The 14,757-nt window shown below is 38.9% G+C and overlaps 1 protein-coding gene across 2 annotated transcripts in view; it reads left to right on the top strand.

Annotated features, from left to right (window-relative positions):
• The window catches only part of LOC110041816 (5'-3' exoribonuclease 1-like), a 247,804-nt gene that overhangs the window by 142,162 nt on the left and 90,885 nt on the right, over positions 1-14,757 (top strand). For both annotated transcript variants that reach the window (XM_089283773.1, XM_089283774.1), the window contains one exon: positions 12,005-12,071. In XM_089283773.1, the coding sequence (XP_089139899.1) occupies positions 12,005-12,071 (67 nt within the window). The remainder of the gene's footprint in view (positions 1-12,004; positions 12,072-14,757) is intronic.

The raw sequence follows: 14,757 nt of genomic DNA, 5'->3' as shown, positions 1-14,757 counted from the left end.
GGCACAGGTTTATTATTAAGTGTAAACCCTCTCTAAATAAAGTTTGACTGATTGATTGATTGATTGTACATGTACCAGTAGTTGAGGGAAATTTTCTTCCAAGTTTTCAGCATTTTTGTGCATATTTCATGCTCATTTTACCCAGTCTGTTTGATCTGGGTCTTGTTGGAAAGATCATTTCCTCCTGCAGAACGTGAGTATAAGTGACGCCAATTTTGGTTAAAGGTGATAACGTCAGAAGTGAAGCAAAGGCCATTGCTCATCACAACAGTTTACAGCTGATGCCATGTTTTCATGAGAGAGGTTTACTACAGTTACTGCTTATGGAGGTTTCGTAACTAAAATGCAGTTATTAGAGAAGCTGTTTACACGGAACTAATTAACTAGAGTAGGCCACATACAATGGATGGTTTGAGGTTTTCTCAGAAAGCAAGGAGAGCAAGTCCTGCAATGTTGCATAGAAGCTACCGGAAAGTTATAAGATTTCTGACTTTACTCCAATGCCGAACACAGGTTGTTGTCAATTTGCAGGTGGTGATGTCGAGACTAACTATCCGTAAATGTAAAGCTTTTCAGATGATAAGTGGAAGGAAAATTTTGATCCTCTTCCTGCAAAAAACCTGAAACGGCCTCTGCCATGGAGCCTGGGCTACGTAAAGGTTTACCAGTGCTTCTTCTTATTTGGGGCCACTTTAAATTCTAACATTTGCTTTTCTTTTCCATAGACCTCAATTATGATTTTTTTCTCTCTCTGTGGAAGGTCTTCTTCTAGTTGCGCCTGCCTGTACACTGCTACTAAGCTACTGAGCTTCTAACAGAAAGGAAACACTTACAGTACTTGACGATGAAAGGGAAACAGCAGTCCGGGATTTCTTTGACCAAACATGATTTAATTTAGCTTTTTTTGCCTATTGACTTGAAACCTACTTATATTAGGAGGAATTTCTCTTCTTTATGAGCTGGGCGCGTGAACCCTTGCTGCCAAGATAATGTCTGCTTTTCCTCTGTTACTGTCGATTACTGAGCTAAACCATGCCTGATGAGCATTAAACTGTCGACAAACCTAGGTTGGCTTACTTTTGATTTTGCCGCCATTTACCGAGGTTTGCTACTGTGTTAACACCATTAAAAAATCACTTTAGTAAAGTTAAAACAAAACCAAGGTAAACATTTCTCGTGAAAACACGGACTGAGACAGACACTAAGGGGTTAATTAGCCAAAAAAAATAGTCAGAATAGTAATACTAAACAAGCTGAGTAGTCACATAAATTTCATCATACCTGTCCTAGCAGTGTTTTAATGTGTTAGAAGCAGTTCAGGGTCTCTGTAGGAAAGTTTTTGTGTTTTAGTCTTGCAACATAACAGCTACAAATAGGCATTGGCAGCACTTGATTGATCACCTTATAAAAGATTACGCAGTGAGCAGCCAAGACAATTGCACCATAATTTAAGGGTTTTGTGCAAAAAGGGCGCATATCGCTTTTTGGGCTGATTTTCATTTTTTCAGAATCAAGCTAATATTTGGCAGACTGAATTGTTTTGACATGAAAAGCATTGTTCCATAACTGTTTTTGTTGATTTGCACTTCATTTTCAAGAAATAACGTATGCAAAAAAACTCAGTTTTCCAAGGGCATCTTTTGGAGATCTTTTGGAGATCTTTGTTGTACGAAAAACAAAAGAAACCTTTTGTTTTGGTAAATGATGCAGTCACCGAAACGTGGCATTTGCCGCTAGTTGTTTGAACCGATACAAGTTTTATTATTTGTATAATTACGCTAATCTCTTACTGTTGCTTTATTAGCGCAAGCGAATAAAGTGCTGATCAGGCCAGACTCGAGTTTGTTTTGTTCTGACACCAGTTCGATACAAGGTCAGTCGATTTTTGTTCCCGGTCAATTTCTCTAGTTCTTTCAAATGTAAAAACATGTATTTAAAACAAACACGTGTTGTCGAAGCTGCTAAAAGTAATCGTTTAAATTAGCATCACATTGAAATCCATTTGAAGGATTTGCTCTAAAAGATGTCTGAGTTTTTTTTCAGACATTGTCTCTTGAAAACGAAGCGCAAATCAACAAAAATAATTACTCAATGATGCTTTTCATGTCAAAACAAGTCAGTCTGCCAAAAATTAGCTCGATTCTGCGAAAAATAAAAATCAGGCTAAAGAGTGATACACGTCCTTTTTGCATGAAAGCCTTCAATTATATGTTTATTTAAGATGTAGAATTATCCTCACATTTTGATTGGTTCTTACTTATGATCTATTGTGTGGTTCCAGAAAATATCCATACTCCCAGCGGAAGGGATTGGTAATTCCAGTGCGGTGGGGTGTGAAAGGCCCAGGGAATTCTGGAGAGGGTGAGGGGAGGGGGGGGGGGTTGGGGTGTTGGGGGTAATTTTTTTTTTCAAACTGGATCCATAATTCCCATCATAATGCTCAATTTTTATATTTTGCATTTAGCTTCCCAAGCTGGGGAAGGAAAATTAATAGCACAAAATGAATGTTCATTGTGGTTTATGGGCTTGATTTCTATTGCCACACAAGCGAGCAGCTGGTGAGTGAAGCCCATGTTTGTGAAAGTAGACGAGTAAATACTGTAAACTTCAAGGTTCCTGAGACATTTTGACAGCACTGAGAGGAATTAATATATATATGTTAATCTAGTCACGTGTGGAGTCATGTTATCGGTAATCAGATATCCATGTTGTGTAATGTAGGATTTCAATTCATTCTTCGTGATTATTAAAGCATGTAGATCTACAGTTCGCTTCACCCTGATTTGTTACATTGGTGACGAGGATGGAATGGCAACCTACGGGAACGTGGGGGAATTTAAGGAGTCAGAGGAATTGCGGACTCAATACACAGAAAGACTCAAGCAGTACTTCGCCGCAAACAAAATTAAAGATGAGAAGAAACAAAGAGCTATCCTGTTAAGCAATTGTGGAAGCAAAACATGCGGGTTAATTCGCGATTTGTTACAACCCCAGAAACTGGGCGATGCAGGTTTAAAAGAGATCTTACATGTAGAAAAGCTGGAAAGCCATTTTTGCCAAAGCCAGGTGTTATCGTCGAGCAATTCAAATTCCATAGCAGGAGTCGCCTCGAAGGGAAGATGTTGCAGAGTTCGTCGCAGGACTCAGAAGGTTTTCAGAGCATTGCCAGTTCAGAGCAACACTCAAAGATATGTGCGAGATCGGCTCGTTTGTGGAATCAGCAATGATCACATTGAATGACGTCTGTTGGCCAAATGGGAGTTCACATTCAACAAGGCGGTAGAAATCACTACAGCAACCGAAATGGCTTCAAAGAATCTAATCAATATCGGCGGGAAGACGTCCAGCAGTGACAACAATCTCAACAAGGTTGAAGAAGAATCTAAACCTCCACATTTTCATCTAAAATGGGAGTGCTATCACTGCAGTAGGAACCATGATCCCTCACGCTGCAAATACAAAAATGAAGTGTGTTACAAATGTCAAAAGAAAGGCCACGTGGCTAAAGTATGTCGAGGAAAGAAGAAACCTCAAGAGCAAGACAAACGTGGGTGCTGGCCAGATAAACAAAGGACGCATTTTGTGGAAGAAAGCGCCGATCAAGATGACGTCTATGCCATGTATCATTTGTCCAGTAATCAAAAGAAATCGTTCAAAGTGGATCTGGAACTTTGTGGATGGAAAACCACGACGGAAATCGACACGGGTGCTTTGAAGACGATATTAACTGAAGCAACATACGGAAGATTGCAAGATGCATTAGGTCCACTCCAGACAACAAAAGTGGTTCTAAGCACGTATGCAGGAGAAAAGATTTCAGTACTAGGAGCAGTTATGGTTCCATTAAAATATGAAAGCCACCAAAAGAAATTAAACGCTCTCATTGTCAAAGGTGGCCGGCCAAACCTACTTGGTCGAGATTGGTTTGAAGAAATTCGCTTGGATTGGGAAACAATCTTTCAGACAGCCAGTGATAACCCCCAATCGGCACTTCAAGATGTGCTTTCAAAATACCAAGATGTATTTGCTGAAGGATTGGGCATGCTAAAAGGTGTAAAGGCGAAGATCTACGTGGATCAAGACACAGAACCAAAATACACCAAAGCCAGAGCAGTACCTTACGTATTGAGAACCAATGTCGAACTTGAACTCAGAAGATTAGAGCATGAAGGAATTATATCTCTGGTGGAATTCTCAGAATGGGCGGCGTCCATTGTACAGTGTACCTGTGGCAAAACCAAATGGGAATGTGAGGATCTGTAGAGACTATAAACTAACAGTAAATCAAGTGTCCAAACTGAACAATTATCCAATACCAAAAACAGAGGATCTTTTGGCTACCCTGGGAGGTGGTAAGAAATTTACCAAGCTGGACATGTCGCAAGCATATCAGCAGATGACTCTAGATGAGGAGTCTTGGAAGTTTACCACCATAAACACCCATAAAGGGATATTTCAGTGCAATAGACTGCCTTTTGGAGTGTCCTCTGCACCTGGTATTTTTCAGAGTACAATGGAAAACCTCTTGCAAGGTATTCCTCAGGTCATTGTGCGAATGGATGGCATTCTCATCAGCAGAAAGGGGTCGACAATCACATTGCCAATTTAGAAGCAGTACTCAAGAAGCTGTCAGAAGCTGTCAGAAGCTGGACTGCGGCTGTGAAAAGAAAAGTGTTTCTTCATGGTGTCAGACGTTACCTATTGTGGTTATGAGATCAATGGTCATGGTGTCAAGCCAGTAGAAGTTAAGTTGGAAGCCATAGAGAATGCCCCAGTGCCTGAGAATGTTACACAGCTGCATGCATTTCTGGGAATACTAAATTATTATCACTGTTCCCTACCAGACATCGCTACAGTACTAGAACCCCTCCACAAGCTTCGTAGACAAGGTACAAAGTGGTGTTGGAAGACCGAGCAGCAGGTGGCTTTTGACAAATCCAAGAAACTACTCCAGTCTGCAAACCACCTGGTACATTTCCAGCCAGATCTGGAACTAATCTTGGCGAGTGATGCCTCAGATTATGGAGTAGGGGCAGTACTCTCCCACCGGATGGCAGATGGAAAAGAGCACCCAATTGGTTGTCTCAAAATCACTGAACAAGAGTCTTTGGCCATTATTTTCGGAGTGAAGAAGTTTAATCAGTTCTTGTACGGTCACAAGTTCACCATACAGACTGATCACAAGCCGCTGGAAGAGCTCTTTAACCAGAAGAAAGGAGTACCCCAACAAGCCTCTCCAAGAGTTCAGCGCGTGGGCCCTCACCTTGGCAGCATATGAGTACAAGATTGCCTATAAAACAGGGACCACAAATGCCAATGCGGATGCATTAAGTCGACTCCCCTTGTCCAAGATGCCTTTGTAGGTAAAGGACCAGTAAATTTCTTTTTGTTAAGAATCATTCCTTTGCACTTTTTAGGGTGCAGTATTAAAGATTTTTGCTTACACCAAGTAATTAACTCCTCAAGGGCCTTTTTGACAGCCTCATGTACTGAATCACCCAATACACTCCCCTGTGGGATACAGGCTGTTACCTTTGCATTGTCTGAGGGTGAGCCCTTCAGTATACTGCATTCTATCTGTTAAATAGTCCTGCTTCCATGCCAATAAATTTCCTGAGATCCCAAACTAGAACTGTAACTTTGTGATCAGGGTTGAGTGACACACTATCGAAAGCCTTTTGAAAGTCCACAGAGGTGACTGTAACAACACAATTAGCATTAAGAACAAGTCTCCATGTCTCTGTAAGATGTATCAATAATAATACAGTAGAGTATTCTTTGCGATATGCCCATTGATTGTCGGTGACAAGGCTCTCATTTACCCTATACACATGTGAGATGACAGTGTCAAAAACACATGACTCCAGTATCTTACTGGGCACACTCGGGAGAGAGAGAGGCTGATATAGTTGCCTTTCTCTAACTCGTCATCTTGCTTGAAAATTGGACTATGGCAGGCTAGTGTTGAAAACTTTGCACTTTTCTATGCTTTGGGTGTATAAGCCATGAAGTGGCTGGACCTGCGAGCTTCAGCAATTTCGGTGAAATAGTGTCAGGACCTGTTGATTTCTCTGAATTCAGAGAGTCCATTGTCTCCCTGATTACATCAGTAGGCATTTCTGTTGGATCTGAGGAGCCAGAGCAGGGTTATGTGGTGTTGTAACTCAAGGCTAGGCGTAGCCTGCTTCCAAACGTTTGCCCACAGAAGCAAAAAACTCATTCATGAGGTTTTTGCTTTCTCACTTATGTTCCACTGCAATACTATTATCATCCTGTCTTAGCTGTCCAATGGGTTTCCCGAACTTTGGTTTTGTTGCTTGAAAATTGAAAAAATGGTGTCAAATGGCAGTGTTGATTTGAATATTTTGCTGGCCATGTTATCTATTCGTGGATATTTTTTGATGCTTGACAGGTTTTTCTTCCTCGCTCTCCACTGAGACCTGTCAGGAGATTGCTTGGTGCATAGACACGTCATTTGCTTAGAGGGAAATTTGACTGATTGGGTACTTGTGAAAGTCACTGAAAACAGAAAACTGAACAGAAAAACATTGCCGTCCTCAAGCTTTTGTGCTTTTTTTCATTTGTAGGTAATTGTTCTGTAGCAAAGTTCAAAGGGTCAACAATACAGATACACATTTTAGACACACTATTACATTGATTACAATGTAAGGGAGAAAAATTCAATTTTTTATTCAGTTTTACTGTCAATTTTGTTTTTGTTGAGCTAGAAATGTTTTTCCTGCCGGCTGAGCTTGCAAAAGAGGCAGGAAACGAAGTTCTCTCACACTGAATGGGGGACCTGGTTATGAGTCAAGATGTCAGTTTCACCCTTGGTCACATGATTCAGTTTTTCTCTTCTTGCCAGACAGTGCCCACCCCTTAGCGAGTTCTTGCCTAAAGTTTATAAAAGTGTATCAACATTTGGGTGGTTTTTTCCTGTTGTTGGCTCCAATTCTGTTATCATTGTGATGTTCACAGAAATGTTAATAAAGTGTTGTTAGATTGTCGTGTGGCAGACAAATGGTATTCAGTGTGTGAGAACTAAAATGGAAAGTTAAAATGTGAAAACCAAACAAGAAAAGAATTGTTATCATTTTGATCTTAAGACCAAGCTCAGTGTCGTGGTAAAGGGCAGGATAACTGCAATGACTATGGATTGAAGATTCTTTTCTTCAGTCAGTACATGTTTAGTGTAAGCTATTTTTATCGCAGATGGAAGAAATCTGGAAATTATGATTCCTATCAGTCATTATGTTCTGTCTTGTGAAACCAATATATCTTGTTTGAATATAGCCAGACTGTACTTGTTTACACTGGCAAAGTTTGTGATGCTGAATATGTATGTGAAGCGAGGGCAATACGTTAAACCATTCCAGTGTCCCACATACAGAATAAAAGAGGATAAGAATCATAATAGTGGCACCTCTACATGCCAAAGGTGCACAAGTGGAACCCCATACCTTAGAAAATCTGGTAACCCATCGATCTAAAAAAATTTGGTTGTCACGTGATTGTCCATATGTACACTAATACCTTGACAAATAAGAGTAGCGCCATTACCATGGCCACACCTTTGATTTGGGCATCTATTTTATGGTTAATTAAAAGCTATCAAAACAAGGTGTCTGCTGACCAGTATCACATGACCATATCATGGGCTCAGGTTTAGAGCTCATTGAGGTCGCGTGTTTTTTTGAAGTTGACTGCTGACCAAGGGCTGTTTTTTTTTTTAAATTGGATTGCAGGCTCAAGTCAAGTTATTACTCCGGGGGAGAAGGAGGGAGTACGTGAAAAGGCACAATTTTGGTGCAAATTAACCCCCAGTGAATTGTTGACTTTTCCCCGGACATATCCCTTGCACAATCATCTCATCAGTTTACTACAACTTAACTGGAAAAAATAGCGAAACCACATGCTGAACAATTACATGCTCACAATTGATCATTTTTAGAGCAGAGTGCACTATTGGGATGGTTTAGGGGGTTGCTGCTCGCTAAGGCACTAAGCAATAAGGTGTAAACTTAAATGTTTGTGTAATTAATTACTTTCAATTAATCAATTAGCCTTGCGGGAAGGAGAGCTGGGTGGGGTAGGTACCCAAGCACATTCCACAAAACGTGTCGTACTTACGTTGCTTTCTTTAATAACATGACAAATATATATATGGTTTTGCAAATCTCATGCTATCCTTGTGGTGCCATTCTCTTAAGAACAAAAGCAATTTACTCCAAACGCATGCGCAAATTAGTTAGTGTCAAAGTCAACTATATGTTAGGTAAAAGATACATTTCATACGGGACTACCCACGAATGTTGAGTGTTTTCCCTTGTGGTAGAACATAACATGTAAGACGCATGCGTTCTAACATTGCTAGTGTGATCAACTCCATTCTCGAGTTCAGAGGCACGCTTTTTTTATTTTTTGTAATGAGTGATATCGCACTCTCGTTTTGGCTGGGGATAGCAGTTATATTTGAGGCAACGTCAGTTCTCCTTTTTTAGTGCAAAGAACTCTACTGTGACTGCGTATCCTCTGGAATCTTCCCTAGCTCGATTCAAGAAATGTCATCTGCTGTTCTATAACTATTGTGTGTTTGCCAGGGTTGAAACAGAGAATGGGAACATTTTGCTTCTCCTTAGCAGCTTGTTTGTTTCCTCTACTATGAAAGAGAGTCCAAAGTTCATATTCAGCTGAAACTTTCCCCAGTTAGTTACAGGTAGAACTAGTAAATTTGTGACAAAAGAAACTTCGTTATTACTGCCGCAGATTCTATGGCACTTACTGAAATCTCCAATTAATTTCATCAGTCAATGAGGTGACTCGCTCACCGATGTGGGACATAATTTCGGTCAAGTAAAGATCTCTACCTTCAATACTTCTCGTTGAAATGCTCCTCAGTTGTATTACTCAATAGCATTGTGTATTGGTTTGATGTGGTTTTATTGTTCACACCAACTTGGCTAGCAAAAGAATTAGAATGCACTATTCCGTGATTGGACATGACTATTTGATAATTAGATTAGGTCTTGTTTATCGGTGAAATGAAAATTTACATTTTGAGTAAAACAAAATCGTTCCTCTCTGACTTTTCAAAAAGGCCTAGTTGACTACCAAGGGAGAGAACACCAGGGGTGAGGCCCTGTGTGACTACTGCATCAGAGCCGTAAATTACACTCTGCACTATCTGAGATTCTCTCACTAGTTTGAGTTTCTGATCCAAGAAACAAATCCTCCTTTTTCTTTATGTTTTTTTGCAATCAGGAGCTCCGCTTTTACGCTTGGCTAAATCTACATATGCCAATGTATGTATTAATTATGATCATAATTTACTATGAATTCTATGAACAGGCACTGACCTCCACCCATTGCTCAGGCTAATGTTGATTTGCATATCGAATTTGTGTTTTAAATATTGGATGTGTTTGCTTGGGGGCTCAAATTTATCGGATACAGTACAATGCTCACTCCTACACTCCAAACTCAAATCCTCTGTCTGTATTAACCAGTTGCAAATCAAACATCTGCACATTGGCAAAACAGATGGCGGATTGCTGAATGACATTGTTTTCATTTAGCTAGTTCCCAGTGCACTTCGGTTTGAAGGGATAAATCTTAACATCCTCTCATCCTTGGTTTCTTTGTGCTGACATAAAGCGCTGATGTACGATGTCATCACTTAAAAAATGTTAATGATGTTGTCTATACCTCTATTCTCCAATAGATCATAAGTAAGAACCAAAATGAGAGAACAATTTCACTTAACATACAACTGTTTTTTGCTAGATGGGGTAGGTGATCACCACACTTGGAACTACCCTTCAATTGTATGAGTGTTCTAGTTTAGGTGGTCAATTTTATGATCCATGTACTGACCGCTCAAAAACCACTTTTAATTAGCATTTGTTTGGAAAGTTTAATGAGGTACTTGTTGCTGAAAAAGAATTTTAATGTCTAGCATCTTTTAATCATCGATTTTTTTTTCTAAAACTTACACTTAAAACTTACACTGTGTTAGCATCCTTAGTTGCACTTGACTTTGTTTGGCGTGACTTGCTGGGTTTATTAGTTCCTGGCAGGATTGTTTATCAAAGGGTCCTGAAAGTGGGTGGGAAGGCTAGGGTATAAATTCCATTTCTCAGCCACAATTGTGCCCAGATCCCATTTTCCAGCCTATTTTTGTCCAAACCCCAGTTCCATTCCCTCTATAGTGTGTGTTTCCCAGTCCCAGTGATCATAACCCATTTTCCTGGTGAAAAAATAGGCACATTAAAACCCAAAACGGAATGCGGAAAGAGAGTGTCCTACTTTCGTTTTACAAATGACTGGATGTCTCTCCCAGTATTTTTAAGAAAGCCAATGCCATGCACAATTTTTAAGAAAAACCTTATAAGGTTCTTAATGGTAAACATTTTTAGAAAAATGACAGTAGGTAGTTTTGGTAGTTTTAGTAGTTTTAATCATTGTATATTTTATATTTAGATCTGTGATACTTGTATTTCTTATTTTAGATTTTAACACTTTTTATTTTATAGAGGACCTCCCTGAAAACCACATATTTACGTGACAGGCGCTTCCTCTTTAAAGATTGTTTTTATAATTAATTATTATTATTACATTCCATTTGCATTTTCCTAACCTGGAAACGTGAAACTTGCATTAATTCTAAACCTTCATCAAAGTAAAAAAGTTGTTACAGTCAAACCTCCAGTTGCGACTACCTCTTGTAAGCCACTACCTCTCCTCAGCGACCAGTTTTCCAAAATACCAAAAGTTTCCAAGTCAAATCACTATATTTGGAACCTCGTGTAAGTGACCACCTCTCATAAGTGACCGTGACCATTTTTAGAGCTAAAAGTGTGAAATTTTCTTTTGTTTTGACCTCCTGTAAGCAACCACGACAGATAATAGAGCGAAAATTGAATAGTACAAGAGACAGATATTTCTCAATGGCAAGTACAATATTTTTTCTTGAAATTGACTTTTGACATCAATGAAACATTTAAAACATTGGGTAAGTCTCTGTACATGTAGTTACCATATGCTAACAAGGCAAATTTTGACCCAATATGATCCTAGTTCTCGATAGCAACCACCTCCTGTAAGCGACCTCCTAGACTAGGCATTTTGGGTGGTTGCTTATGGGAGGTTGGACTGTATTTTGTTTGTACATTTGTTGTAAAAGCCATATAGGACATAGCCACAAACTGTGAATGTCATGCTAATTCTGAATCATACCTTTGTAAACTGGTTTAGCTACAAAATAAATATTCACATGGAGTAAGAAAAGTGACCCTTTTATAATAAATTCAGATTGTCTGTTTTAGGATAAGGTTAAGCTGTTTCCAGTCATTTTCTTCAGCTGTAAATTGAGTCATCCTCATCAGACTGTGATCTTTGTGGTCTCTATCTGGTGCCTGTTGTAGGCGGGGTCATTGAGTTGTGTTGTTGATTGCACTAGAAACTCTACTTTCACATTCCGCTCTCCAACCAGGTGTAAAATTATACTTGTATTGGTACCAGAGAATGAAATGCACAAGATAAATTCTGTTTTGGACTAACATGGCATCCAAGAGCACTAGAAATTTGCTAATTTGCTTAATTCTACCAAAACTGGGATGACTTCTGGTCCCTTTGCAACAGTGTAGCCTGATGCCTCTGCCAGGCTGCCAGTACTGACTTTTTCCTTACCATCGTGTATTATCTTAGCTAATTATGACGAAGCCTGAACATTTGCCTTGTTAGGAAGAGCACTTGTATCTACTTAACCGCAATTGCAACACAGGCAGAAACATCAGCCTAATTGCAATACCTTAAATTTAAATTTAGAGGAGACAAGTATCAACAAAATTCTGGTAATGGAAACAAATCTCTTTTTGTCAATCAGCAAAGATGACACTAGTAGTTTGATAAAAATGCTCCAGCCTTGGTGAGGTTTTGGTTGGCAGTCACTAGTTATCACCGTTTGAATCTTGCTAATGGTTTTCAATATTTTTTTATATTAAAGTGCATCTGGTGGAGGCACAAAGGTAGATATTGGACTGAACATGAAATTCAGTAAACAGAACAAAGAGGTAAGTAATAAATATGGATGGCTTTGTCTGTGTCTTTTTTGGGGGGGGGGGTGAGGGGGAGTGGAATTGTTGTGAGGTTAAAATGGGGCTAAAATTGGATGTCTCATATAATATCCCTGGTCCCTGTTGTTCTAAGGGTTGAAAATGCTGTCAGCTGATAAGTCACTATCCAGTGGATATCAGGGCTTATTCTGGCAAAACTTATCCACTTGATAGTGATTTACCTGGTAGAAGGCATTATTCAAAATTTCCCCCAAGCCTTCTCCTTGGAAATTATTTAATATTATGTATCACAGGAATAAGCATTTGTATAATGTAACTGTACCTCAATTTGTACAAAAAAGGATAGCTGCAGCAGCACAGATTTTTGCAATTGTATGGTGTAAAGAATGGTAGTTATGAGCCAAAAAGAAGAGACCTGGTAATGGGATTTTTGCTCCTAGTTCATTTAATTTTGTTCATATGACAACTGGTGCCTGTTTTAGGGACCTCATATTGCCATAGAAGTTTTCTCTACGTGTTTATCACCAATCACTTTGTACTTCTTCTCTTGCTTGTACATGTAAAACGGTGGCATGTTACCATGGTTACCAATGGTCTTTGGCTTTTTGTAGAAGTTTTATTCAACATTACAGCTGAACTCATTTGCTAACAATCATTTCTGCACAATGAACTCTATACTCTACGGCTCTACAATCACACATATCTAGATAATTAACAGTATGGCTCTACAATCTCGCATTTTTAGATAATGATCTGTATGGCTCTATGATCACACATTTTTAGATAATGAACTCTATGGCTCTATGATCACACATTTTTAGATAATGAACTCTACGGCTCTACCACTCTACCCCTCTACCCCTCTGCAATCACGCATTTTTAAATAATAAACTCTGCAGCTCTATGGCTCTGCGGCTCTACAGCTCTACATATCCATACCAAGCATAGAATAGGAATTGTTTATTTCATTTTTTTTCTTTAATACTTCTTCAAACTGTACTAAGTACGTGACACAGGTGCCCAAAAATCTAAACAAAACTTAAGTGTTATTTTCGTTGTTTCCAGTAAATAAATAAGTCATGAATGCAATAGAAACAATGGGCTTACTAACATTCTAAGTTTCCCAAGAAAGCTTTGAATAAAACCAAGGGCCTTTCTAACAAACTAAGGAAAGTTTTGAATTGAAATGTGGGTTGCACTGTCGTACGAGCTTACAGAGGAAAGTTTTGAATTGAAATAAGGGTCGTACTGTCATACTAACGTACAGAGGAAAGTTCTGAATTGAAACAAGGGTCGTAGTAGTGTACCAAAGAAAGCTTTGAAACAGGGGTTGTACTAACGTGCTAGAGGGAAAGCTTTGAACGCAAAGAAGGGTTGAAGTAACGTACTAAGGCACTAAGGAATGGAAGTAAATTTGTTAAAATATGCAGTCGTCCTAATGTACAAAGGAAAGTAAATGTGGTGAAATAAGCATTTGTGATAACGTACTTACTCAGGGAAAGTAAATTTGGTGACTTGCGGTCGTACTTACATAATAAGGAAAGGGTTGAATTACCTCTTACTAACATTCAAAGGAAAGTGCAAATATTGGTACACACCATTTGGGTAGCTTGCTTGATATGGTGGTGAGAATTAAATTTGCTGATTGCCAATATTTTTTTTGGCTTCAAATTTTGGCCAAATGTTGGGCGCTCTATCCAGAATCCGGCCTATTGTATGCTTTATGTGAGCTCTCAGAAAAAGCGTTACAGACTTTCTGTTATCATTGAATTCTTAATGATTCTAACTCGTGTTTTCTTTCTGGATTTGTGGATACTGAAAACTGCATACCGGCATTCAGTATACTAAATAGATTACGTTCAAACTAAATATTTAAGAGTGTCGTATTGTTTTAAGCATGATCAATAGCAAAAATTAATCTGTCTAAAGTACATTGTATCCTCTGATAACTTTCCTTTCTACTTACTCTTTCCGTTTAATTGTAAAACCCGGAAAATTTAACATGTACAGTCTACAGTCACAGAAAATAAGTATCTATAAGGTAAGGCTATTTGGTATTGGAGCGTGTCACTCTGGTCAGAGGAAAGTGTCCATTGTCCCAATTAAGCAGGCTATTGTAAGAACATATAACAGGCTTTTTATGGAAACTGGAAGTTATGGAGCTACTGTAAACTTCTGCTTATAAGCCTGGGGCTTATACTCTTTTGTAAGGTGTTTTTGATGGGCTTATAATCGGAGGGACTTATATCCAGGGGGCTTATAAGCTGAATAACAAAAAACGTTTCGAAATAAGCTAAAGCAATGTTGATCAAAATAAATTTCTCATGTACTGGTTTTCAATAAGCTTCAAGGACGGTGCCTACCAAATACAAAGGTTTTTGCACCAGATTAGGACCGTGCGGAAAAAGTAGATCTTTGCAAGGGCTATTGGAATCCACAAAGAAAATGGGGGTAGCCACGCATTTTTTTGAGATAATTAGCCTTGGATCTGAACAAAAATGCTGACATCACCATTTTTCTGAAAAAAAAGGAAAGGATATTTCTTCACAGATTTCCTTATAATTAACTTTTACTTGTACATACAGAAAAGCAAACACATTTTTAAAGGTCTTTAGACTACATGGTAAATGGTAATATAAAAACCATTTTTTCCTGCAGGGTTTTGGCCCAGATGGCCAAAACC

The sequence above is a fragment of the Orbicella faveolata genome, unplaced genomic scaffold (genome assembly GCF_042242905.1).
Source record: "Orbicella faveolata isolate gen_17 unplaced genomic scaffold, um_ofav_v1 contig_12, whole genome shotgun sequence".
Taxonomy (NCBI): Eukaryota; Metazoa; Cnidaria; class Anthozoa; order Scleractinia; family Merulinidae; genus Orbicella; species Orbicella faveolata.
The sequence above is the reverse complement of the archived record's forward strand: the minus strand, read 5'-3'. Positions and strand labels throughout refer to the sequence as shown.